Source organism: Lepidochelys kempii, chromosome 5 (genome assembly GCF_965140285.1).
Source record: "Lepidochelys kempii isolate rLepKem1 chromosome 5, rLepKem1.hap1, whole genome shotgun sequence".
Classification (NCBI taxonomy): domain Eukaryota; kingdom Metazoa; phylum Chordata; order Testudines; family Cheloniidae; genus Lepidochelys; species Lepidochelys kempii.
This window is the reverse complement of record NC_136384.1, coordinates 35,862,786-35,890,233: the sequence shown is the minus strand read 5'-3', so window position 1 is coordinate 35,890,233 and position 27,448 is coordinate 35,862,786. Positions and strand designations below refer to the sequence as shown.

Genomic DNA, 27,448 nt, shown 5'->3' with positions numbered 1-27,448 from the left:
GTTTCCTCACTGTGCTGTATTGCCAATTCTCATGACTTTTACAGAAAGTGTCACAGTATTTGGTCTTTTTCTTAAAGCTCCAGCTCCTGGAGTCAGGTAATTATATGAAAATTTCAGCTTTCATTTAAAAAAAAAAAAACACGTTTCTAGGCTTTAGGCTTGGAGAGAGAAGTTGGAAAACAGAACCCTAAAGACTCAAAAATCAGAAGGGGGGGGGGAACCAACCAACACACACCTGATCTATTGCAGCGCAAGTTCATGTTGTTTGAATGATGCTAAGTTTATCAAACTTGTGCCCAGAAACATTTGCTCCTTGGCAACAATTAAACTTTCATTAGTACACATAGTGTGATGAAATCATAGATTATTTGTTGGGATTTATAGGGGAAGACTTGACAGCTTTTTCTTACTCTGACTTACTGAGAGTTACTTGAAGTTCAGGCTCTCTGAGAACAAGACTGGTTTCAGAGTACCAGCCATGTTAGTCTGTATTCTTTTCTTTTTGAGAACAAGACTGTACCCTTTGGAGCTGTGGGTAGAGGGCGCCCTTTGCTTATGGAAGGATCGCGGCTGCCTCTTCAGCAGCTTTCCTTTCTCTCCCACTAGGTTCCATAGAAGGCTCTCGCTTGGCCTGGGGAATTTCCATATAGAGAAGGTGGAGGGAGTAGGCAGGCTCCAGAAGGTGGGAGCACGAGGCAGAGGAAATATCATTTTCCCCACCCTCCATCTCCCATAGACAGCCCTTGAGGAGAGTTAATATGGCCTGATGAGCCCTCTAGGTGCTGGGAAACCCCTTCAGGGGGAATAGCTGGCAGCGCAGGCTGGAGGTGAAGCCACCCATGGTAATGCAGAAGTGCAGGATCTGCATGTGGATGGCCTGGAGTCCCTCCTGAATCCTATGGTTCAGGTTATCTTGGAGACCCCTGGTTTCTTTGGGGAGAGGTGATCCCTCCCTCCAAAGGTATAATAAAGAAAAGAGTTTCCTAGTTCAGTGGGTGTTTCCTTTAGGGCCATGGTCTAGCCCTATGTTTGTTGGTGGATAAGGTGTGTAACCTGTAACTCTTTGCTAGGTAGGTTTCAGAGTAACAGTCGTGTTAGTCTGTATTGGCTAAAAGAAAAGGAGTACTTGTGGCACCTTAGAGACTAACCAATTTATTTGAGTATAAGCTTGCGTGAGCTACAGCTCACTTCATCGGATGCATACTGTGGAAAGGGTAGAAGATCTTTTTATACACATAAAGCATGAAAAAATACCTCCTTCCACCCCACTCTCCTGCTGGTAATAGCTTATCTAAAGTGATCACTCTCCTTACAATGTGTATGATAATCAAGGTGGGCCATTTCCAGCACAAATCCAGGGTTTAACAAGAACGTCGGGGGCGGGGGGGTGGGGGGTAGGAAAAAACAAGGGGAAATAGGTTACCTTGCATATTTCCCCTTGTTTCCCCCCCCCGCCCCCGACGTTCTTGTTAAACCCTGGATTTGTGCTGGAAATGGCCCACCTTGATTATCATACACATTGTAAGGAGAGTGATCACTTTAGATAAGCTATTACCAGCAGGAGAGTGGGGTGGGAAGAGGTATTTTTTCATGCTTTATGTGTATAAAAAGATCTTCTACCCTTTCCTCAGTATGCATCCGATGAAGTGAGCTGTAGCTCACGCAAGCTTATGCTCAAATAAATTGGTTAGTCTCTAAGGTGCCACAAGTACTCCTTTTCTCTTTGCTAGGTAGAGTTTGCTTGTGTTTTCAGACAGCTTTTTCATTTTTAAACTTAACTTGCTGTCTGCTGGTTTCATGTGTTTTCCCAGGAATGCCTAAGGTGTGGGGTGACTATTTAACTTTGTGAAACTTTAAAAAAAATTTCTAAGTTCTAAATTTTTTTAAAAAAATCTGAATCAAGCCTCACCCTTCAGTTCCCTCATTCTTCAACGTACTCACATCCGAGATCTTTCCTCATGCAAATAGTGTCCTCCCATTGAAGTGAAAGGGACTTCTGACAGGGATAGTTTGGTTTTTTTTTTCTACAGAAGTGAGGGCTGAACAGTCGGGCTGTTGATGTTCAAACAGTGAATAATAAAGAATTGCAAATAAGGAGAATTTAAGTAAATAAAAGCTATTTACATCTGTTCTTACAGGGACTTTTCAAAAATGTGCCTCTGCCTTTGAATATACACATTTATTTATTTTGATTTATAATAAACAAAGGGGCTTGTCCACTGCTCTGGATCTCAATATTCAGCTATAACCTCACTAGCGTAATCAGGTCATCAAAACAACTAACCAGAGCTTAGATGATTTCCCCCCTAAATGCAGGCCCTTCAACTGAAGACATGCCATGTCGTTTTTCCAGTCCACCAGCTACCGTGGAAGAGGAATGGGGTCATGACACCTCCATGTTCCCTGCAATGTGCCTAGCATCACTGATGGTAACAGTAATCCAGAGAGTACACAGGCAGGGCCAGCTGTGATCTAACCCTTAGATGAGCCACTGACTGCCAGACTATTCAATAGTAATGGGATGGAGCCATGTGACAGAAACAACAGGTGAATAACAGATGATTAACAGACATCTTCTTTGCAGATGGTCTGTGTGTAGCCCCCTGGCTGAATGCCAGAACATAAGTAAGGGGCATGCCCCCACACCTTTTGCATGCCCACATATGTTTTAATTTTCTGTATCGTATCAAAATGCAGCATCACGACTCATCTTCTCCTAGGGTACCAACAAATGAATCCTCAACAACAAAAATAATGGAAAGTTCTGCTGCTTTGTAGTACAGAATAAAGAACCCGCAGGAGCACACTCATTTGTTAAAACCACACCATAACTCATCCACAGAAACCAGTTGACACAATAATGTGCTAAAAGGGAGAAAGATCGCAACTCGTTTTAGTCATAATCGTAGTACTTGATAAACCCTGTGCCCTCTTTACAGAAATTTCCATATACATATAAGGTGTCAAATAGACAATGTCAGTGTTTCATATAACTTTTATTTGAACAATACTTACAACAAACACAGGGACAAACCAACACTTCAGCCAGACAGCTTTTCCTCAAGGAATCCTTGGTCATTTGGTAGCTTTTGGAAAGCACAAAGGCTATACAGTAGAAACTCAGAGTTATGGACACTTCAGGAATGGAGAAATGAAATGGTCTGTAACTCTGAAGAAGAGGTTATGGACTTCAGTGACATGCAGGGCTGGTGCTGCATCCGCAGGGTGGGAGGAGCCAGGGCTCAGGACAGGGAGGGAAAGTTGGGGCTTCTGACTCTCGGGACGGAGGCTCAGGGTTTCTGCCCCGCAGGAGCATTGGGGCTCAGTGCTTTAGACCTGGGGGGGAGCGCTGCGGTTGGGGCTTCAGCCCCGTGGCTCCAACCCCGGCTTCAGCCCCCTCAGGGGGGCCAGGGTTCGGGGCTCTCCACAGCTCCGCTCCCTGCTTCAATGGGTGGGGACCGGCGCCAGGGCTCTCCACGGCTCCATTCCCTGCTTCAACGGGTGGGGACCCACACCAGGGCTCAGGGCTTTAGCTACGGAGGGAGCACTCGGGCTGAAACCAGTGCCCCCTTGTAGCTAAAGCCCTGAACCCCGGCACGGGGCTGAAACCAGGAGCGCAGCTACGGGGCTCCCCCTACTCCCGTCTAAGCCTGGAGCACTCTAGCCTGGAGTGCTAGAAGCCCAGAGCCCTGACTGCCCCACCCCCCTGCAGCTAGGCTCTGACCCCACATGGCTGAAGTCCTGAACTTCAAGGCTAAAGCCCCGAGACAGTACAGTATTTGCTTTTTTTGTGTCTGCGCTGCTGCCTGATTGACTTCTGGTTCCAGAGGGTGTCTGGTTCACCGGTAAGTCCGTAACTCTGGTGTTCATATCTTTGAGGTTCCACTGTAATATGATTATGGCTGGATAGTTATTTTAGAAATACGTCTGCTAACTGATCCAGTGACAAATATTTGTCTGTAGTGTTTTCAGGGCCCTTACAGCAGAGTTTTTTGCACAATACAATCTCTCCCCAAGAGTGGCACAAAACAAAACCACATTAGGACAGTATGGCTCTGTAAGAGTCACTGCATCAGTGGGTGCTTTGAGGATGAAGCATCAAGGATACGGGCAAACAAATGACATCATGGATTCACTTGGGAAGTATACAGGCTTCATTCTGATTCTCATCTGTATAACTCCATTGACTTCAGTGGAGTTATTCTTAATTTACATTGGTGTGAAATCCATAATCAGATCCCATGAATTCATAGGCCCAGTTTCTGAGCTGTGTCCAAGTAGTATTTGGTTAAGCATCGGGGAGGGGAGAAATGTGGAGATGGTGTTAAAGCACCTTTATATTCCCAAATGCTGGGCTGCACCCATCCTGTCCCCAACATAAAGTACAGCAGCCTCAGGGCTGCTTTACTTTTTACTGGCTTCCAATCCCAAAGGGTATTGTGGCAGCCTGGGAACACCAGGAGTAGAGATGTCTCAGCCATGCTTCCTCTATGCTGGTGTAGATGAAGAAGTGTGCATAGGTTGTACACCACCCAAGGAGTCTTCCACACGTGAAATCCTCATGTGACCGGATCTTCTGGATTTACAGGAAATACCTCAGAAAAAGAGAAATATTAGGGGCAGTGGGCATAGGACCATTCCAGAATAAGAAGCAAAATTAGTTAGGACTACAAAATAACAGTAATCTCAAATACCTTGTTTTGCTCAGCATTCAACAAAAGGGATCCAGGGTAATTAAAGTGATCATTAAAAAATACAGAAACTGCCAGTTCTAGAGAGGGGCAAGTTAATGTTTTAAAAGACTGAGATGAGGAATTTTCAATAGAGTACCTGATGACTATAAAAAGTACCTGATGACTATAAAAAATAAAAGGCAAATGAAGAACTATACTTTTAAGGAGGAAAAATTAGAAAACCATTGGCCAATTGGATGAAATGTTCAGACATATTTTAAGGGAGCCATTGTGTCATTATTTGGGAGAAAAGATTCCAATCAACACACTGCTCAGATTTGTTATCTTTGATGCAGTTAGCGATTTGGCAGATAACAGGAAGCCAGTGGATATTGTATATTTGTATTTCAATGTGGCCATCAGTTAATTATCACATTATAAGCTTCTAAATAAACTGGAAAAATGCCAACTGATAAAGTACCATTGCACGGAACACAAACTAATTGTTAAACAAGGTTGTAAAACAGTAATCATCAAAGGTCCAACTCTCTGTTCCTTACTCTTGCTGAGCAGTACTTACAATTGTAATCCCATTGAAGTCACTGGAACTATTTATATAAGTACAACTCACCACGATGAAGGGGTGCAGAATTTAGTCCCAAGTTAAGACCCCCAGTGTGGAACCGAGAGAAGGGAATAACAGAGCCTAAGCCAATCTAGGGGTTTATACTATTTTGTATAGTCTTGATTAAAAACAGAGAGGAAAATGTAAATGCTCTTCAAAGGGACACATGCAAATACATGTTTGTATCCCTCTAAATTCTGTGTTTCATAAAAATCAAAACATTTCTGAGAAAGTATTAATGGATGTTTATATGCTGTCTTTCTTTGGATATTTCTATTATGGTACCTTATTTGTTATTTCTACAATGCCCAGAGGCATTCTAGAAAACTCACAAACCAGACAATTTTGGGAGGGGCAGGAATTCTCAAATCTGAAATAAACAGAAAATGCTGTTATTGTATTTATTCCTCCCAAGAATAGACAGCACAGTCTAACATGTGCTTCATTGTTAAATGCTTCTCTTCCCCTTACTTGTTTTCCAGAGTGGAAACAGGATTCTGTGTTCCATCATTCTGAACCATCACCAGGGTCCATCGATAATAAACTATGATGATGAGAATGGGAAGACGTGTATGCACATTGCTGCTGCTGCAGGTTACAGTGACATTATCAGTGAGCTGGCTAGAGTCCCGGAGTGCAATCTACAGGCCCTTGATGTGGATGACAGGTACCCATGGAAATGTACTGAAAGTGCTGGAAACCCCCAGCTCTAAGTCCCATTGTATTACCTGAGCCTAAGAATGTCTCTTTAATAATCATGTTTCCTGTTCTACAGGGCATGACCTATTTAATTTAACTGAATTTTCTGAGAATTGTGTGTGCTTAGCGACTCTGGAAATCAGGCCATGATATTTATACAACTGCTGACTCATGTAAATGGTTTTTTATGCTATTCCTGGAAGGAAAAGATGGTGATTATATACAGGGGGTTGTTACTGTTTGATTCGCTAAAATTAGGCATTTCTTCCAAAATACCAGAACAAGAACCTACAACTTTGGGGTGAAGCCCTGGCCCCATTGAAGTCAATGACAAAACTCCCATTGATTTTGGTGGATGCAGTCTTTCACCCTTACTATTCTAAGATGTTAGAGCCTAATTTTCCAAGATGCTGAGAACCTCATCTCCCATTCTCATAGGAAGCATTTTGCACCATTGTATTGTACATGCAGAAGATTCCTCCTCTTTACTGTTTAGGGTCCCACTCCTGTTTCCATCAAAGTCGATGGGAGTTCTGGCATTGAGTTCAGTAAGACTAGAACCCGAGGGCTGTCAGTAACAGCTCTCAGACTTAGTTCAATTATGGGCCTATTCTATTCCCCATAAAGTCAATGTCAAAAGTCGCACTAGCTTCAGTGGGAGCAGGATTGTTCCTTTAGGATTTACACATTTAATTCTTTATGGAAAAGTCCTATAAAACTTAATAGAGATTAAACCAACAGGATTCTACAGATTTTACCCTAAACATCTTCAATATGTAAATGAGAAAAAAAAATTCTATTAAATTCCCTCACGTTTTCCTTTAACGGATACCATGTTGGAGACTGGACAATGCCTTGTAAACACTCATTAGCTGTCCTTTCAGTTCTGTTCCCTGTTACGCTCATTTGAAATTAGTGGGTTGCACCATGTTCACACATTTCCTCTTATATTCACCTATCGTCATTCACAGTCTTTCTTATTTGGCATGTTCTGTACCTTGCAGCTTGTTTCAATTTGAGAAATATAAGTTGTGTTTTTTCTGGGTAATGTTACAATTTTGAGCCCAAATATTAGTTTCTAGACCCTAGGCCCAAATAATGCTTCTTTCACTGTGACTTCAGAGGTTCCTGGTTGCAGAAAATCAGATAGGTTCCCCTACACAAAAAAGGATCAGGACAGCGTGATTTAGAAAATGGATCTGCCTCTGTATGGGTCTTCTGCTGATCATCGTCCACTATGTAATAGGAACACAGCAGCAAAAGAAGCTACTGCAGTCTGATGGATGAAGTAGCAGTTGCAAAGTAAATCCACTACTGCTCTGTGGCTAGAGAGAGCATCCTTTCCCCTACACCCTCACAGATGGGTCCAGTGCAGAGGTGGGAAGGATTTGCCACTAGACAATGGAGACTAGAAAGCTTTTCTTCAAACTCCACACTGAGAATTTTAGGCAGTTCTTTCCCTAGTTCAGATCCACCAGTGCTAGCAATCATGGAGTGTTAATGTAGATCAACCACAAGCATTTTTACCACCACATCATTGAGAGCGCTAGTGGATGCACTCTGTGTAGATGCGGGCTAAGTAATACTGAAATAGTTCTCATTGGGTCATTAATTTGTTCCATATTTTCTCTAGGACGCCTCTGCACTGGGCTGCAGCAGCAGGGAAAGCTGACTGTGTACAGACTCTGCTGCAGCTGGGGATAGATAGTAGCTCTCGGGACATCAATGAAAACACTCCTCTGACATACGCCTTGTACTGTGGGCACACAGCATGCATCAAGCTGCTCTCTCAGGAGAACAGGTAAAGGAACAAGAAATCAAAGAACCTCTTGCTTTTGCCAGCAGGTCACTTGCTAGAACAGTATATCAGTAGGAAAGAAATGACATTTCCTTCTCTCTGCATGCTACTGAGGAGTGTAAGAGCCACGTAACTACTGAAATTAATTTGCAGTTCCTATACAACAATTGGTTCACATTCTTCACTATAAATAGCAATGGTAAAGTCAGTCAACTAATGAATGACCTGTCTCAGATAGGGTTCAGAATAATAACTGTAGGGTTCAGAACAAATCAAACATGAATTTAGTTGTAAATCAATACAGCAATGTCTCCTGCACAAAATACACTTTATGGGACAATTTTTGCCCTCAAATATCTGCCTTCTGTGGAAGGCCATGGAGGTTAGCTATGTGTTCATGTAACCACCATTGGTTCATGTAACTATGGCAGAATTTGCCCCACTAAATATAATAGTCATGTTCAATAAATGGCTAATAATGTAAGCTTTCATACCCATAACTTTAAAATAGTTTTCACCCTTGATAAAATGTTTTTGTCTATGATTACTTCTGTGCCTTGCTGTCTACATGTTTTCACTTTTCTAAACCTCTCTATTAAAGAGGCTTTATTATTTGTCTGTCTACCAATTATTTTTCCTTTTATCAATGGCTCCAATTTTGTTCATTTAGGTTCTCCTTCACTGGTAGAAAAACTCACTTATAAAGACTGAAAGCTATCATGCTTTTTGGGTTCTTTTTCAGACTTTTGTCACATTTCTTTATCCTGCCCTTTTCTTTCCAATCAGCAGTCAGTATTATTTCCTGTGTACAAAGGGTGAGACGTACTTCAAATGATCTTTGAGGCTGCTGCAAACTCTACTTCCTGAGCAGCCTCTAGAAGTTGATTATTTAGGCAGCAACAGCCTCCTGTAAAACCTGCTGAAGCCAGACTACGTCAAACTATGATCTTTTTAGAGCTCCCAAAACTGTGTGAGGTCTGCTCAGCACTTGGATGAGCAATCTCCAAGGAAAGTCCTGGGGCACAGTAAAAAAAATGGTATTGATTTAACGGTGGCTTTGTTTTGCTGAAACATTGCCCCTCACGTGGTGCTAGCAATTGCTGTGCAGTTGGAAATACCAGCTTTCAAATTTGACATAAAACAAAGGCTGCTTTGTCTTTCAAGATCCCAATGCATTTTTTCTTGTTAAAAGGAGTCCCAGTGTACTGGCATAAAGTGCATTTATACTCTGAAAACTGCCCACAAAATTGGCACCCGAGGTTCCAAATCTATTAATGTCTCAAAGATTCCAGACCAAATGTACTCAGTTTCCAAATTAAAAAAAGGTTGTTTTTTTAACTACCTGCCCTGTAAATTCAGCCTGGCATTTGAGTTAAGCTCTGTTATTTTTGGCTAATGCATCACCATCTAATGTATTCTTAATACACACAAAAAGCAGATCAGTTGAGTCAGAAGGCACCGTTTTAGTTTCTTTTTTGATCATAAATGTCCTTTACATTCCAGTTTTGGCAATACCATTCAACCTACTTAAATTACTCCTGCAGCTTCTTCTGGATATGACAGTCTTCATTTTGTGTGCTAAGACAGGCAAGATTTCTTTTAAGATTCAGGACATTTGTACAAAAACTCTGAAGGATTTCCACTTTCCGTTCTCTTATTTATTTATTTATTTATTATTTTCTAGTAGATCTGAGCCAGTCCATCACCCTCCTTCACAGAACAATAAAATCCTAAAGAAGGAAGGAAGATTCAGTATGCTTAACCAAATCTTCTGCAAAAAGAAGAAAGATGATCAGAAAACAAACCAGAAAGACAGAGGCAGAGACAGATATCAAAGGGAAGAGACCTCGGAAGTTGATGACATTATCACTACATTTGATTGCATTATGGACACAAACTGTAAAGACAACTCCGAGGAATGTATGACCACTGTTGACTTTAAAAGAAGAAGCACAGACACCCAAAAGTACCTCATATCAGAAAAGAAGCAGCCAGAGTGTAATGGACTTCCTCCAATAAGAACACAAAGTCTCCCCCCCATTACTATAGACAAATCTTTTCGAACAACTTCCTACAGTGCAACTTCAAGTGTCTGCTTGGCTACTAATGCCTACCATTTTGCACACAGGTCTCAGAAAAGTAGAAGTGAACATGACTTGTTAAATCACAGAAGTAGCTGCCAGATTTTATCAGACAATCCTTGGAACACAGATGCTAACCAAATACTCTCATATAAAGTCTGTACTGCAACTTCTTCAGATAAACTGATAGATGGTTTACTCTCTGAAAGATCCAGCCATGTGCTTTTGTGCCCTCCCCACCTTCCCTATCTGCCTAGTTCTCCATCAGGTAATTTCTTTGTTCAATATCCCCCGTATCATCTAATCTCTACAGACATGGCAGGTTGGATAGGGGCATGTTGGAAATATAGGTAAGTCTGACTGCTGATATTTCTAATTTTTTTAGTTTATTCTTCCTGTATGCAGTAGGACTTCCAAAACAGCATCTTAAGAGATTTTTAGTTAATATATTGTCTTTTCAGCACTTCAGTTATATGTGCTGTTTTCAAGTTTATGTTGTCTTCAGTGCTGAATTAAAGTTGGTAAATTTACTGAGAAAGTAAATGCTTTTACCTAGTATTTTGTAAGCTGTTCTATAATGATAATGAAACTAAAGAAGAGCCTGAGCTACAAGGTTCTGAAGTGAATTTGGAGCTGACGTTTGGCAGTTTGGGATCCCATGTTTTGATTCACGTCTGTCTCTTCATGAATCTGTCTATCAGGCCCTGATTCAGGAAATAACTTAAGCATACAAGCAATTTTAACTTCATTCCCAATTGTACTTCTCGCATGCATCAAGTTCAGCACATGCTTACGTACCTTCCCAAAGTGGGATCTTAGAGTGCACCAAGCACCATAATATCTAGATGCAAATTGAAAATTAAACAAAAAAACCCGCTATTTGTACACCAATTCCAAAAATAGATGTAATTTAAGTATTTGTATCTACCACCACTGCTGTTGAGGGACTATGTCAGAGCCCACTATCCTTCAGTTCAAGGAGGATTGGAAAGGACTCCTTTCTGATACAAACCCTTAACTGGTCAGATGCATCACTATTGAGCCATGGCTGCCTCCTGCATGGCAGTGAAGACTGAACAATCCACTAAGCTACTTACTGCACAGTAGCTGAACTTTCATTACATTTGTAATAGAGACTCTGTAGACAAGATAATTTCAGAATAACTGATGTTATGCAAATAAGGGCTGGAAATTATTTGTAGAGGGTTAAGTAGAGCCAGGTTCTTAAAAGTTTGACAGACCTTGGCTGATTAAATTCACACAGTCTGGGACCCCAGATCTCTGCCTAGGGATGTTTTTTTCCCTACCTTCCCCTTTGCCATCCTTCTCACTACATGCACCCAAGACTCCAGATGAACTAGCAGTGATTGATGTGATGCAATCATCTCTAGATTGAATTCATCAGGGTTCACTTCACACAACCCTTAAGAAACAAATCCTGTCGGACTTTTTTGCAACCCAAGCGTAAACTAAAACCAAGGAGGCTGAGGAATCATTTAGGGTCATGCAAGAGGTTTTCACTCAGAGAAATGGGATAAAACTGAATAAAGGAAAACGGAGACTGAATATTTGGAAACATTCCCCAAGTCTGTGGAGTACTTTCCCTGGGGAAGTGATGAAAGCCCTATCACTTAAGTAATTTAAATCTAGATTGTTGGCTTTTCTTAAGAAGGCATAATATGGTAAGGGTCAATCCTACTATGCTGGAGGGAGGGAGAGATGGACGGACAGACAGGATCACCTAGTTGCTATCCTTCCAAGAGTTTTCTGTGTCTTAAAGCCCCAATCTTGCAAATGAATCTAAACAAATAGACATTTGTATCCACATACAGACCCCATTAACTTCCATGGGGCTTGGGGTGGGTGTAAAGTTCTGCCTGCTTGGGTCTGCTTACAGGATCATGGCCCACGTATGGAACCCACAGGAAACAGTTAACTCATTATGGTGGGAGCTCTTTGTGTATCAAAGGGAAGAATGTATCCCCTTATCTGTAATGGTTTGCAATTTACCTTAGAGGTATGAAAAATTACAGTTAGAAAATTAACTTACTAAATAAAGCTGGAGCACTATGAGAGTTCAGTAATCTGTGTACAAGCTCAGCTGCTCTTTAACAAGGAAAATTTTCCAACAGTAAGAAGATTCCCATAAGCTAGAATAGAGGACATCCATTGAAATGAATAAAACAAGGGCACCTAAACAGGCAGCTCGCTAGTTGATGGGAACATATTGCATAGCCCAGGTATTGTCTTAAAATTTCATGATAGAAAAGAGCTGTGTGTGTTAGGGACACCTGCATCCCTATTATTAACACTGCATTTACTTTATGAATTCAGAGCCTCTTGGCTCTTACTTTAGCTCTGGGTTTTTTATCCTCCATAGCTTTCACAGCATTTCCCTGCCTGCAGGATCGTAGATGTTTGGAAGTAAATTAAGGTTCCCCACCAGACAGCTGGGCTTGATATAGGGGAGGCCCTTTCATAAAGCCCACCATTTTCTTCATCTTTGCACAGGGGGTAGGGATAAGAGAGAAAGATACATTTTGGCTCTTTACAGGGATTAAATGTTAATATTCTTTTCCTCCATTTTCAATACTGACAATGGTTGCTACATATAACTTCCTATCCACTGAAAATATAGGACAAAATTATGATTATCAGTCATCTGGGGGGTTTTTAGTCACTGAAGTTAATTTGCAAGTCGTCAGCTCAGCTGAAATTCAGCATTTAAGCCCTAAAATGGAGTTATCTTTGCTAAAATTTAGAGCTATATTTTATGCTAATGCTACTGAGACATCTGTCATGAAACTGGGGATTTCTTGGTGGTTTTTTGTATTCTTGGCAATGAAAGCTCAACTGATCTATTTATTGATACCTGACATTTATTCAAAGGGCAGAGTGTGGTGTTGGTAGCATCGGGCATTTTGAGCCTCACCATCTTATCACTGGCACAAATTTAGAACAAAAACACTGTCTTAGATTGTCTCCATCAGCGCATGACCTGGGTAGAACAAGGAGGATCAACTATCCCAAAAAACATTGGCAACATTGCAGCAGAAACTCCTGTCAGCTGCAGCTTTGAGTTGGCATCAACGATACAGAATATTTTGCTTAAATGAGCCTTGCCAGTAAAACACACACAACCCTTCATCTACTCTGTGGAACGGAAAGGAGTTAAATTACAGAAATTCCAAGCAATATGGGAAAGGGATCCCCAGTATAGGGTGGAAAGGCAGGTGCACAAGATGTTTCCGACCCGCACCATGTAACCACCTCCCACCCTTCTTTATTGTTCATTTGTTTCTTGTGCATATTGCTAAGCCATCAGGCACAAGACTAGACCTTGTTATGTGTTTGTACAGCACCCAGGATATCTTGAGTGCTATGACAGGGTAATCTAAAAAATGGGCTAATAATAAAAAAGGGAACATGTTTTGGCATAAAGGGCAAGGAGCTGGGCAATAGCTGATCTGTGTGACCTGCTCCTCTTTTCAAAGCTAAGGGGTAACTTATGATACCCTATGCATCAGACGTTATTTCTGTGCCACTTGAAACCCCCCTGCAGGGATCATGTCCCCATTTGCAAATGGGGAGCAAAGAGCAACAACACAGCTGCAATGCCAGCTATCATAAAACTGGCAATGTAATAAAATGCCAGCAGAGATTACAACATTTTGCAATCAAAACAGCATATCCTTACTACCTCATACAAAAACAAATGCCATCAAAAGTCTGTACCTTGGGCCCAAAGAAAATATTTTGGGGAAGATAAATTCTCTCTGCATGCTGATATACATCCACTTTATTCCAGACCTTCTAACCAACAACAAGGATTGTCTCCCAGTCATTCATATCAAAGCATATAATTATGCTCTATGGCCATTATGTGACCACACTTCCCCATTTAAGAAATAAGTCATTTTCTTATGCAAAATAAAATTCCAAAGTCAGACTCATACAAATACATACAAATTAAGCAAAACCAACAGCTTCCAATTTAAAGCATCGCAATACAGCAAACACAACTTGACTATAGTAATGGAAGCAGATGGACATTCTCTGTTACCTTGAAGCTTATGTCATCATTTATCCTAGTGCAAAGTGGATGTAAGATAATGACAGTATTTTACAGCCGTTTGGTACAAGCATTAGGAACTAAACAGACTGCCAGACAAAGGAAAAGCAGGTCTAGGGAGTTCACCTACATTTAGACTCTAGTGGTGGGGCAAAATCTTTGATTTTCAGAGGTGTTCTTCATATTTTAGCAAAGCTATTTTGGCCTGATCCAAAGCCCATAGAGGCCAGTGGATAGACCGCCATTGCTTTCAATGGGCTTTGAATCAGGCCTTTGGTCCAGGACTGGTGAGATGAACTACACTTGTCTACATAGAGGACAGTAACTAAGAAACACTGACTTCAATACCTCATTTCAGAAGTGGGAACAGCAAACTGTACTATGGATGGACGCACACACAAGTGTGCAGCCCTATTGGCTTCCTATGTGGATTTAGTTACAAGATTTTGGGCCCGTTTTAAACAAGACAGTACAAATGAGTGTTATGCACAATATGAGAGAACAGGAACCAGAGTGACAGTAACAAGGTCATGTTGTTATATAGGCTTGTTATGTGCACAACTTAATGATGTCAACTCATTTTTATAAATGAATATAAATAAATATCAGCAATCCCCAGTGACCTTCTGTCTAGCCATTTTCAGTTGGTTTTCTGTAGACATGAAGGTACCCATTTCTGAATATTAACACAGAAGTTGTTAGTCTACCAGCAAGTAGAGTACTGTCATGCTCCATATTATTTCTAAGTACATATAGTATGTATATATTTTTCTATCACAGGGAAAAGTTTTCAACAGATGTCCCTAGACCAACTCAAAGTAAAAGACCATACTCCTGTACGGAACAATCTAGCTCCCATACCAGACCACTGTGTTCAGAAAAGTAAGTAGAACATTTAAATTACTGTAGCACTCCTATGTGAATCTGTAAATCATTTGCATTGGGATTGTTTTTTAATTTTTCTTTATCCCAGATGTGTTTTGATATAATTGGTCTAGCATTAGTTAAGAGCATGGTCATATAGGAGAATTTAATTCTAGGATAGCAGGGGCTGGAATATGTTGCAGATGTGGTATGCTCAGTCTCCAGTAGAAGTGAAAGTGCCTTGTACCACTCTGGTAGCAGCCCTTCCTAGATACTCCAAAGCAATGTTTTACCCTACTGAAGAGTAGGGATGTATTTACAATGTGCTGTAGATCATAGAACATATAATAGCTACAGTGCCACTGAAAAGTGAAGATGTGTCCTGCTTGGTGCATTTTGGAGCAATGCTTGATGTGTGTGATAAAACCATGGATAAACAATGGCTCTACTATTGTTAAGATGAAGAAAATCCATCATCTCCCATAAGTATGTGCTTATATTTATATGTCCTTGTCCATGATCATGGCAGGAAAGAGAATTAGTTCTGGATTAGTTGGGTGCCTACCACAAATCAAGTTGTTTTCTTTAGACAGAGATCGTGCACAAATGAGAAGGTGGTCTGTGCTGGCCTTTTACTCTGTATTATAGTCTGGTGCTTGGACTTGATCTTAAGCAAGAGCATATAACTTCATATCCACATAGTCAACCTAAAGTACTGTATTATATGTTGCTACAACAGACCTTTCAAAGCATTAGTTTATCTGTCTACAGTAACCTAGGTGTCTAGGTTTTGACAGTGTGCGCTTTACCATGGTGTCTGAGGTGCTAGGTAATTTGGGTCACTATTTCATCATACACAGCTACAAATGTGTACAGTTTGTGGGTCAAAGCCTCACAATCCTATCTGCAAGTGAAAGGATGGGAGGTAGAGCTTGAAGCACAGGAAGCTGGTGGCAGCTGCCTTCACTCATTCTCTACAGCTGTGCTCGGTGCTTGAAATTATTGCTGTCTTGGTAGCTTCTGCTGTAATCAAGAGGAGCAGGAAGACAATGAGGGCCTCTCTTGCTGTAGACTGCCAGCCAGTTCCTCTTCATTCCCATGGCAACTCCAAGACAGCTGCTGCAAGAGCAAAGAGAGCCGGTCCCTGCCCCAGTTATCAGCATCAGCAGCGGGGAGAATGTTTAAAAAGTCAGGACAGAGGAGGAAGACTATAGGCCAGTGTCAGAGCTTTAGCTGGAGCTAGACATGGTAAGGTACTTGGGTGTGTGATGCTACCAATGCCAGCCCCACTCTCAGCACAGTAGCATGGTCTCACATTTCTGTGTTCCATTAAGCTCCAAACCCATATATTTGTTTTGAATAAGGATTTGTGCGTTTGCCATTTACCAAAGCACAAATCAGCCAGGGCCTACAACACCAACGTTTTAGAGCTAAGCAAAAGGTTTCTTGCCCATTAGGACCTGAGTTCTACCACTCCAGAATCTGTGTATCTGCAGCTGAAGTTGACCCCATTGCTAACAACAACAAAATAAAGGAAGCCGCACTCCTTACACTGCTCTGCACATTAATGATGTTTCCAGCGAGGGTGGTGGAAAAACAGAACCCTGAACTCTGCTGTTGTCTAGAAAGTAAAAGAGAAACTAATGTTCACCTCTTCTCTTTTGAGGCGAAGACATGAAGAATGCTCAAGTGACACTCCATGTCGTCAAGGAAAAATTCTTTAGCTACTTTCAGAACCAGAGCTTCAAGTTGTCTCTTTAATTTTAAACTCTGATATTTAAATATTCTCTGCTCATCCCCAATTAGCATACTGTTGTTAGGTATAACTTTCAAAGGTGGATTTCATAGTCATCGGTATTTATGTAGATTTAATTCACACAAGCAACCAGGGTATTTTCAGCTACAAGTAGCATATTACTGTCACAGTTAAGCATCACAGATAGAGGTGTGAGGTATTAATGTTTAGCAGCAGTGCCATATACAGGGTATCGCCTTTCCTAGGGCAGATATAAATAACAAAAAGAAAATCTGTTTGCAAAACTGATTACATGTTTCACTTGCTATAGAAAACAAACAGAGAAAAACTTAAATGATGGGTGAAATCCAACACTGTTGGGATTTATCTTACTCAGGTAAACTTCCCTGGGAGTAAAACTTCAAGAGTGGAAACCTAGATCTACTGAAATCAAATTAAGAAAAGGAGCACTAGTGGCACCTTAGAGACTATTTCAATAGATCTAGGTTTCCACTCCTGAAGTTTTACTCCCAGGGAAGTTTACCTGAGTAAGAATGTTAGGATTCAAATAGAAAAGACAAGATTCAATGACTTTTTAATTAAATTGAAACAAGCGCTAAATACATAGAATAGAAAGGTGAAATAAAACACAATAAAAGTATAAAAATAATTAGAAAGAGAACTGAAACCTCTGTGAATGTAAACAGAAAAAAAGGAAGGAAAAGGAAGCGAAGCAAAAAAAGGAAGATATATTTGCCTTAAAACAACTTTAAAAATATCTTTTAGAAAAAAGTTTATAAGTAGCACTGAAACAATAACATAAGAAAAGAAAAACATATGGTGGGAGGAGGGACTAGGCTGTTTTTAAGCCATCATTTTGACCTCCCAATTTTGAGCTGCTTCTGGGAACTGGAGAGGTCCCTAGCATAACATAACCTCCTGTGGCTGCCCTGTTGGCCTGGAATCTATGCAGTATTCAGTGCTGCTGCCCCACTCCCAACACACCCTTCCTGCCCCTGGTATATACCTCCTAAACCAAGGCTTGCAAAAGGGTCCTCAGAAGACAGCCTTAGGGCTGACTTTCACAGCTCCTGCAATGGAGGAGTCCTCCCCTAGTAAAATATTGGGCTTTTAAGGCCCACTTATACTGCTCTGGCCCTTTCATGTGGCATAAAGGGGGTAGAACTGCAGTGAAATTCTCACCTCTTAAATATAAATATGAGTAGATCTGGTTCAACAGGTCAATTTTGAAAATAGGAATAATGGTCATTTTTGCCATTATTCTTTATAACTGAAAGTTTCTTCAAAAAGAACAGGAGGACTTGTGGCACCTTAGAGACTAACAAATTTATTAGAGCATAAGCTTTCGTGGGCTACAGCTCACTTCATCGGATGCATAGAATGTAGTAAGGTGTGTGTGTGTGTGTGAATGGAACATATAGTAAGGTGTGTGTGTATGTGTATACATACACACACACCTTACTATATGTTCCATTCTATGCATCCGACAAAGTGGGCTGTAACCTATGAAAGTTTATGCTCAAATAAATTTGTTAGTCTCTAAGATACCACAAGTCCTCCTGTTCTTTTTGCGGTTACAGACTAACACGGCTGCTACTCTGAAATGTGAAAGTTTCTTCATTAACATGGGCTGAAGAATAATGTTCTACAACAGAGAATTCGAAAAAGGACTCTCCTCTTTCAGAATGGCTGCCATCTCCTATGGGTCTCAGTAGGAGGAGGCTGAAAATGCCCTTTGCAAAGACACCCTCCTTCAAATTGACCACTGCCTCCCATTTTTCCCAATGAGAGTGAAGCCAAGCTTTACTCAGGGAAGTTGTGGACTCAGGCCGCCATCTTCTTTGAGGGCAGGTTGGCATCACTCCCATAGGGCATAATAGGAGTCCGAGGCCATTTTGAAAGAGGGTATCTTGAAAGGTTAGCCCTCTAGTCACACTTTCTTCATATGTAACAAAGTGGTTGAATCTCTGCTTTAAGTGAAAATCTCAACTTTTAACTTACAGAAGTGCTGGTCACTGTTCCAAATATTTCCCCAGCCCTTGCCTTCCCAACCAGTATTATTTCATTTTGTAATGACTAATCTTGCTCCATTCTCCTTCCAAACCTTACCTATGATGCCTTTGTCCTCACTCTACAGTTTCTCTTCTAGCATCCCTTGGGCACCACTTCTCCGACAATCTGCTCGTCTCTGCAGACACGAGCAGTTCGCAATAGTCATACTAGAGTATTGAGGAACCAAGGGCTGGAAGGGCATAGAGTTGCTGCTGGAGTCTCTTTCTTCCCCAGAGAATTGACCCTGCCCTGTCCCATCAGCAGTGCTGCCCAGATAAGGCAGGCTAGTGCCTACCTGTTACCACACCACACTGCACCCCAGAAGCGGCCAGCAACAGGTCCGGCTTCTAGGCAGGGGGGCACCAGCTCCACGCTCCCATTGGCCGGTGAGGGCGGTGCCTGTGGGAGAGCGCCGCATGGAGCCGCTTGTGCACCCCCGCCATGGAGCCAGACCTGCTGCTGGCTGCTTCCGGGGTGCAGTACGGTCTGCAGTCCCAGGACAGGCGGGAAGTCTGCCTCTGCACCCCGGGTTCAGCACTGACTGGGAGCCACCAGAGGTAAGCCAATGCCCTAACCCCACACCCCAATCCCCTGCCCTAGCCCTGAGCACCCCTCAACCCCAGAACCCCTTCCTGCATCCCAAACCTCTCATCCCTGGCCCCACCCCAGAGCCCTGACCCCCTCCCACACCCCAAACCCCTCTTCCTCAGGGCTACTGGGTCACAGGCATCAACAATTTTCTTCAACTGGGTCCCCAGAAAAAAAGTTTGAAAACCACTGTCCTAGAGGGAGTTTTGCATTATTCAGGATCCAACAGACAGACAGGGCTTGATTTCTGGCCACCTCGTCTTGCCTGTTTGAAAGAATGTTACTATGTAGTGGTTTCTGATGCTTGGTGGTAAAATCACCACAGCGCAGCAGGCCTGTGCAAGGTTCTCTAAACCACTTACACTTTTAGTTAAGGGCTTAAGTGGGTTTTTCTTGGTGTTTAGGGCCTTCTGCAGGCCCTTTGCACTTGTGTGAATTTCACTTAGGTGAATAACAATCTGCAAATGTCACAGATGTTGAGCTTGGTGCCGTCCTCTTAAGAGATGAGTGAGTGCTCCTCCGGATGTGATTGGTTTCCATGCAAAAGTCTCCACTAAACCAATTCTACCACATGCCACAAAATAGAAATCCTGACCCCTTCCCTTTTAGAACATCACAATGCATGTGTCCCTGGAGTCACCCAGGCAAATTCTGTACAAAGTGATTGAAACCATAATTGGTGCATTTTTTCTTTTAAAAATGTTTCTTGAATTACAGTATTAAATATTAATGAACCATGAATCTGAGCTATGCATCATGTTAAACTGCAAAAGACCAGGCAGTTAGCTTACAATACTGCCTATTACGCCCCATGAGAACTCGGTTTGTGTGCTTTGATCAAGCTTGAGTTTGGAATAGACTTGTGCATTTAGAAGCTAGTAAAAAAAATTTAAATAAAAGACCTCCAGTACTTTTAAATCCTTTCTATAAGAATCTGCTTTGCAACAAGTGGCCATTCTGGAATTATTGTTCATGGCAAATGACGAATTATTATATAGGCATGTGGCTTTGGAAGGGGATGGTTGGGAGAACTTCAGCCTTTGTTGTATCAGGCATATAACAAAAAAAAATTCTATATATATGGGGAGGGGAGCTGTTCCAGTGTCCATTGAAGTCAACAGGAAAGCTAGCATTGACTTCAATAGGAGTTGAATCAGGTCCTTGATGCACAAGGGGAAATTCTGCTTCCCTACCCCCTCTGTAATTCTGCAGGTATAGAGGGCCCTGAGCATGACAATACTGGTCTGATTGCACTCTGCAGGGGCAGGTGGGATTCAGGGATTCCACGTAGGGGTTCTGCAAATCACAGAGCTTCCCTAGATGTCAGCTTGGAAGGAGGTCATGAGATTGGCTGGAGAAGGATAGGCATGGAGGCAGTGAATCCTCAACTAGTTGAGGTATCTCTCAGATGAAGTAGTATTATTTTTATCTAAACCAAATATTTCCCTGAAGTTAGTATCTAAAGAAATCCATGATGCTGGGAAAGTGTCTGAATTTAAAGTCAGTTATGCCAAATCTGAAATGCTAGCAATAAATTTGCCAGGCTCTAAGAAGTCATTCTTCCAGAAGACATTTGGATACAAATGGGCAACAAATTCTATAAGATTGTGGCCCTAAGAACCCATTTATACCGACGGGAAAAATGCACACCCAACACACAGTTGTCAGAATATTTTACCAAACAGTGTCTTGTAAGGTATCTCATGAAAACTGGTGTCACACTGATCAGGAATATCATTGTGTGATGTATGTGCATATTGTGTATACAGAGTTACGTGAGCATGCTGGAAATAAGTTCTTAAAGTATGGTGTGGAAGCAGCTGATAAACAAGCCTGCCCTAGACAAAGGAATGTGGATTTATCTGTCTGCATGGACCCAGTTCACAGGCAGATGAAAAAATAGCATGGCTTGGTTACAAACAAAGTGCTCAAGCCAATAAAAAGAGCAAATTGACTGGAGGACAATCAAAAGACTTGGTACCTACACCCCAAAGAACAAGCAGCAGGGGAGAGAAACTTTATCTGGGCTTACTGTTCGAAAAATACAATTCAAAGCTTTTCTGGATTATAAAAGGTAAGAAAGGGGACTCCTTTGGTACCTATTACTTAAGGGACAAAAGGGGCCAGCACTCTTGGAATCTGTGAAAGGTGGTTCCCCCTCCCATGTGTTAAGATACAGAACTGACTGTAGTTGAGAAATTTCCTGACACCAGGATTGTAATCTAAATTTTAGACTCTAGAAAGCGTGTTTTATTTGTAACTATTTTCTGCTTGTATTAGCTCTGCTTATCATCACTTACATCTGTTCTTTATTAATAAACTTATTCTTGTTTTATTAATTTCTCAGTGCTGTTATACTAAAGTGAGGGGTGCATTCTCAGTTGAGACCATAGGCTGGGGTGTATTCTGTCTCTTTGGAGACAGCTGACTTGGTAGATTTCTGTGATTGTCCAGTTGGAAGGACTGGATATTACAAATGAATGCTCTTCCGGAGGTTCAGGAACTAGAGTTTACTGAATGTTACCTGCAAGGCAAGGTGTTATGGGATGTACTTACCCCATGCCAGAACTGAAGGGGTTAAGGAGTAACCCTGGGCCCAGGCAGCCCTACCCATCTCCACCTGCAGAGCATACTCCAGCTGGAGGTGGAGTTTAAAAGGGAGCCAGACAGTTCAGAAGAGGCCTGACAGGACAGGGAGAGACACCTACCCTAAAAGCTTCTGAAGGATGCTACAAAAACTTTTCCCTGGGAGAAAAACCCTGCCTGCTGAGCCCGGAGGGGCAGAAATTTCAATTATTCTCCTTTCCTTTGCTACTGTGACAAACTGTAAGACTTTTCAGGGTAAGCGAGTGATAAGAAGTGGTCCCAGAGGCAGCCTTAAGGTACTCCTGGGTGCCAGAGCCCAGTGGAGGGGGAGGGCCCATGCTCCCCTTCCAACCACCTTGTTACGGAGGGCACAAAAACCCTCTCTTCCAGACTCCCCCTTGGGGAAAGCCAGAGAGGGTAAAGACTTTGCAAACTGCCTAGCTGGAACTCAACACCCCCAGGAGTCACTAAACAGACTAAAAATCATCTCCCCATCACCCCTTCATGGGGATGTGGGGCCCAATATCTTCCTTGAGGCTCCTGTTCCCCCACAGAGGGTTACAGCTAATTGGTGACCTGGCCAGAAGGTCAGATTAACACTCACCAAAAGGCAGGCCTCCCCAGGACATGACAGTAGCCAGTGGGAGACTTTGGAGGCAAAGTAAGTAAAGACCTATTGTCTTAACCACTAGGCAACATCAGCAGTGAGCCACCCTTCGCAACTTGATGGAGAAGGCGGGCACTCATCAGAGGTCTGCAGTAAAGCCTTGAAAGAAAAAAAAAATCATGGATATAGACAAACTGTTGAAGTGGCTGACGGACAGCCAGAATTAACAGAACCAGCTGTTCCAACATAAACGGCTACCCAGCAACAGCGGTAAGCAGCACGACAGCAGCAGCTCAGCCAGGAGCTGACGCCACAACAGAGCAGCAACAACACCTGGTCCAGCAGCTGGTGACCCTTTCACAACCACTAGGGGCAAGCACAAATCTTGTGGTCAGGACCACAAACCCTACCCCAACCCCAAACCTTCTGGTAAGGTGTCTGGGGACAACTCTGATGCTTTCCTTACTACTTTTGAGAAGATCGCGGCAGCAGCTCAATAGCCATCTGAACACTGGGCTGTTTCGCCAGTACTTTATCTTACCGGGACAGCTCAAGCAGCATATCAGAACCTTGATGCCATGGATGTGCAAGACGATGCATGTCAAGGCAGCCATCTTAGACATCTTTGATATCATGGCCGAGACCCACCAACAGCACTTTTCACCGGGATCCCAGCCTCAAGCAGTGGCTCAGAGCCTTAAAGAACATTGTTGGCTGTGGCTCCAGTTGAGCAAGTCACACTCAAGCAATTCATGCAGATTCTCCCAGCTGGCAGACATGGGTGAGTGTTCTGACACAAGCCTGAGACACTGGCTGATGGAATAATGCTGTCAGAAAATTATATGGTGACCACATGCCTGGCCACTGGAACACTGAGGCCTCAATAAGCTCATTCCAGAGGATCACAGACTACGGATCTATGGCCCAGCGGGGGGAATGCCCTCTGGGGTACTGAATACCAAGCCCAGTCCCCTGGATGATCTGCAGCTATGGATGACATGACCAGAGGGTCGGATGGGCACCCATCAGAAGGCAGACCACCACAAGACATGACCATAGCCAGTGGGAGACACTGGAAGTGGGTCAAGTAGAGACCTAGCATCCTAACCACTTGATGACACTGCCAGTGAGTGCCACCTATCACACAAGGTTAAGACTGGCAGAGTCTCAAGGAATTTGCTGGTGAGACAGGTAGCATGGTGTGGCAAGGAGAGGACACATGCAGTTTAAGTTCCAGTAAAGCGCTCGCTCACAGAAGTAGTGGGGTAACAGTGGCTTGTGATTTTGGGCACCCAAAGAAAGACTCACAAAGATACCTGGGAATTCACATCTCAAACAACCTAGAAGAGCTTTATAATTTAAATGTCAAATCTCTAGTTCAGCAAATGAAAAGAGATTTGGAGTCCTGGGGGAAGTATGCCATTTCTTGGTTGGGAGAAATAGTCACAGTCAAAATGAACATTTTGCCAAGGATATCTTTCTTTTTTCAAAGTCTTCTTGAAATCATCCAGATAAAAAGCCTAGCAGAAATACAGAGGATGGTGTTAGAATGTATATGGAATAAGAAAAGACCAAGTATAAGTGCAGATACTTTCTTTACTCCCATTGAACAAGGTGGATTAGCTATTACAAATATTCTGTGACACTACCAAGGCAGCCCGCTCAAAGCAGTAGTGCAGAGGTGGACAAACTATGGACCATGGGCCACATCCAGCCCATGGGACCATTCTTCCCAGCCCCTGAACTCCTGGCCTGGAAGGCTAGCCCCCAGCCCCTCCCCTGCTGTTCCCTGTAGGCTCAGTTGACTGCACCGCCAGCGCAATGCTCTGGGCGGTGGGGCTGCGAGCTCTTGGGGCAGCACAGCTGCAGAGCCCGGCCTGACCCAGGGCTCTGTGCTGTGCGGTGCATGGCTGGCTCCAGCCGGGAGATGCAGCTGCCTGTCATGCCTGGCTGTTTGGGGAGGCAGAGCCTCCCCTAACCGGCTCTCCATGCAATTTCTGAAACCCAATGCAGACCTCAGGCCAAAAAGTTTGCCTGCCCCTGCAGTGGTGGACTGAGAGCACTCTAACCCAGCCAAACACTGGGTCTTTCCGATACTGCTTCAATGGTCGCTCGCACCAGTCAGGTTAAAGAATATTTATAGATTGAATGGGGATAAATGTTGAAGAAATTGTGGTGGACATGTCCAGTCATTAAAGAGTACTGGCGTGCAGTTTGTAACCAACATGTCACAAATTATGGGACATTTAGATACTGGTTACCATTTAGAGTACATTCACCTCTACAAAAAAAGCACACCAGTTAATTTTTTATATTAACATTCTGTAGACATACCTGGTTTGTTAAATATAATTCAATAAATCACTAGACAACAACATGTCATGGGTAGTGTAAAGATGCTCACTCTGTAACATGGTAGCACTATGCTAAGTGGAGAGCTCCAACAATTACATGTTTCTCCAAACCAAAGCTCACTGTCGTAACGGTTATTGCATTTGTCTCTGATATTTATATGGCTAGGATTTGTAAACCTATTAAAATATCCTAAATAAAAACAGATTTAGATGTGTAACAAACAGGCCACTCTTCTGTCTGCACATTTTTTGATCTGCTATTCTTTCTAACGGTATAATTAATCGGTAAATATGGGTTCTACAGTGTTCCGTATACAGCAAATCTACTCTTACCAGGTAAATTCAGATTGTTTAAAGTGGACTTGTAGGACAAGATCCTCAGCAGATATAAATTGGCATAGCTCCAGTGACTTCAGTGAAGATACTCAACTGACACCAGCTAAGGATGTTACCTGTTGATTCTAACAAAAATTGCTCCAAATTCTCCTCTATTAAATCATAAGAACGTAAGAATGGCAATACTGGGTCAGATCAAAGGTCCATCCAGCCCAATATCCTGTCTTCCGATGGTGGCCAATGCCACGTGCCCCAGAGGGAATGAACAGAACAGGTAATCATCATGTGATCAATTCCCTGTCACTCATGCCCAGCTTCTGGCAAACAGAGGCTAGAGACACCATCCCTGCCTATACTGGCTAATAGCCACTGATGGACCAATCCTCCATGAATTTATCTAGTTCTTTTTTGAACTCTGTTATAGTCTTGGCCTTCACAACATCCTCTGGCAAAGAGTTCTACAGGTTGACTGTGTTAAGAAATACTTCCTTTTATTTGTTTTAAACCTGCTGCCTATTAATTTCATTTGGTAACCCCTAATCAATCAATCAATCTACATCTGGATTAATTCTATTGTTTTCAGTGGCATTACACAAGATTTACATCAGATTAAGAGAGAATCTCCTCCTTGTTGGCTTGTAGAATTTACTTAAACTTGTGCAGAGAATCTCCCCATCAGGTGGGTTGTGAGGAAGGAGCAAAGAACTGAAGAACTGCCCAAGGAAGGGAGGGAGTCATGAAGATTCATGTTCAGATAAGTTTTGGACACGTATCCGTGTGTTTCAGTGATTAACAAAAGTGAAGCTATGCAGGCTCACAGATCACTGAAAACTCCTTGTAAATCATCTGTCATTTTGTTGTTTGCTTGGTTATTACAAAGAAAAGTATTTTCACACATGATTAGTTCTGCCAGAGTGTGTTTTAAATTACTTTAGTAATTCTTTGCTCATTTTCTATACTGTTTCTAAATTTCATGGATTCAATTTAAGTGCACATGATACAAGATAAACGTACAAGAATAAGAAAGTGACAAACTGACAAATTATAGAATTTGTTTCTGACTTTCTGGGCACTCTTTCTCTTTTTTCCTCAGTCCAGCTACCACCTACTGAAGTTTCTCATGGTGTCAAGAAGTCAAAGTCTCTGTCTTTAAACTCCTTAAGGACTGGCACAACTATTCTCCCACCAGCACTTACCTCCAAATCCCAGAGAGGAGGACTTTCTCAAAGTCATTCACTGCATTCCTTCTTACCTGTTGTATCAGGGGAGTCTCTCAGAACAAGCCGTGTCCTGCCTGCTATCCCAAGTCAGAAGGGGTCTACTCTCACAGTGGAATACTTTAAGAAATCTTCCAGCAAATCAGACAGTGAAAATTAGCTCATCTTGCTGGCCACAAACACATAGATGGAAATATTTCGAAGCTTTTTATTACAAGATAACTATACAGTAGAACCTCGCTAATTCATGTTAATGAAAGCTGATGACAACTAGACTGTTAATGATTAAACAATTTAAAAAGCAAGGATAATGTATCACACACCGTATTTTGTGCATTGTTTTGACTTTTAGTATTTTAATTTATGATTAATTTGCTAGTGAGTAGTAAATATACTGTAGTATATTTTGTGAAAGGAGACCCTGGTAGCGTACAACTCCACTACAGCACTGTATTAAATCTTTGCTGAGAAGGAGGGCTAGAATGCCAGGGTTTGTGTGAGAGTCATAAAGTGTTTGGATAAGTGAAATATGAGTTGGTGAGTTTCTACTGTAGTTCAAAAAGCAAAGGCTCTGATGCTGAAAACCAATTTTTTTTTTAAACTAAAATTCTGAACTCTAAAGAAACATCAGTTTTGGTAAATCAGCTGTTATTTTCCAATTTATTTCTAACACATTTTCTACACTGTGAATTTGTGATTTTTGTGATCTCCACGTGCCAAAAAAATATAATACAAAAAACCAAATCTTTGTAAGACAGACAGGGACATAGCATGGGCCTTTCAAAATGTTTGCTGATTGCACGGATTGATTTATGTATCTGATTTACTTAATACTTTATATTCTTCAATAACAAGACACTGTATTATTTTCATATAACAAGGATAATTCAATCAGATCAGTGTTATTAGCTGTTATTTCATCAATTTAATCCTTCTGAGCTACAAATTAAAAAAAATCAAAACTGAAAGTCTTTTAATCAACAGAAATTTGAATTGCATTATATGGGGGCATGCTCTACGGTCTTTTGCAAAACATTTTCTAACACTGTACTTTATTGGAGGCTGACAGAGTTAGTCAGCATATGATTGCTACAGGGTGCTCATCTGTTTGCTTTCCCATATTGCAGGCTTCAGTTAACA

The 27,448-nt window shown here is 42.0% G+C and overlaps 1 protein-coding gene across 6 annotated transcripts in view; it reads left to right on the top strand.

Annotated features, from left to right (window-relative positions):
- Positions 1 to 27,239, top strand: part of ANKRD55 (ankyrin repeat domain 55) — a 69,489-nt gene extending 42,250 nt beyond the window's left edge. The window contains exons 7-11 of one of the 6 annotated variants that reach the window (XM_073346183.2): positions 5,781 to 5,965; positions 7,631 to 7,798; positions 9,483 to 10,144; positions 14,729 to 14,830; positions 26,185 to 27,239. In XM_073346183.2, the coding sequence (XP_073202284.1) occupies positions 5,781 to 5,965; positions 7,631 to 7,798; positions 9,483 to 10,144; positions 14,729 to 14,830; positions 26,185 to 26,468 (1,401 nt within the window). In that variant the 3' untranslated portion in view covers positions 26,469 to 27,239. Of the gene's footprint in view, positions 1 to 5,780; positions 5,966 to 7,630; positions 7,799 to 9,479; positions 10,227 to 14,728; positions 14,831 to 25,674 lie in introns of all 6 variants that reach the window. The other 5 variants (XM_073346182.2, XM_073346186.2, XM_073346187.2 and 2 more) reach the window with 5 other exon arrangements.
- Positions 27,240 to 27,448: the final 209 nt, after the last annotated feature.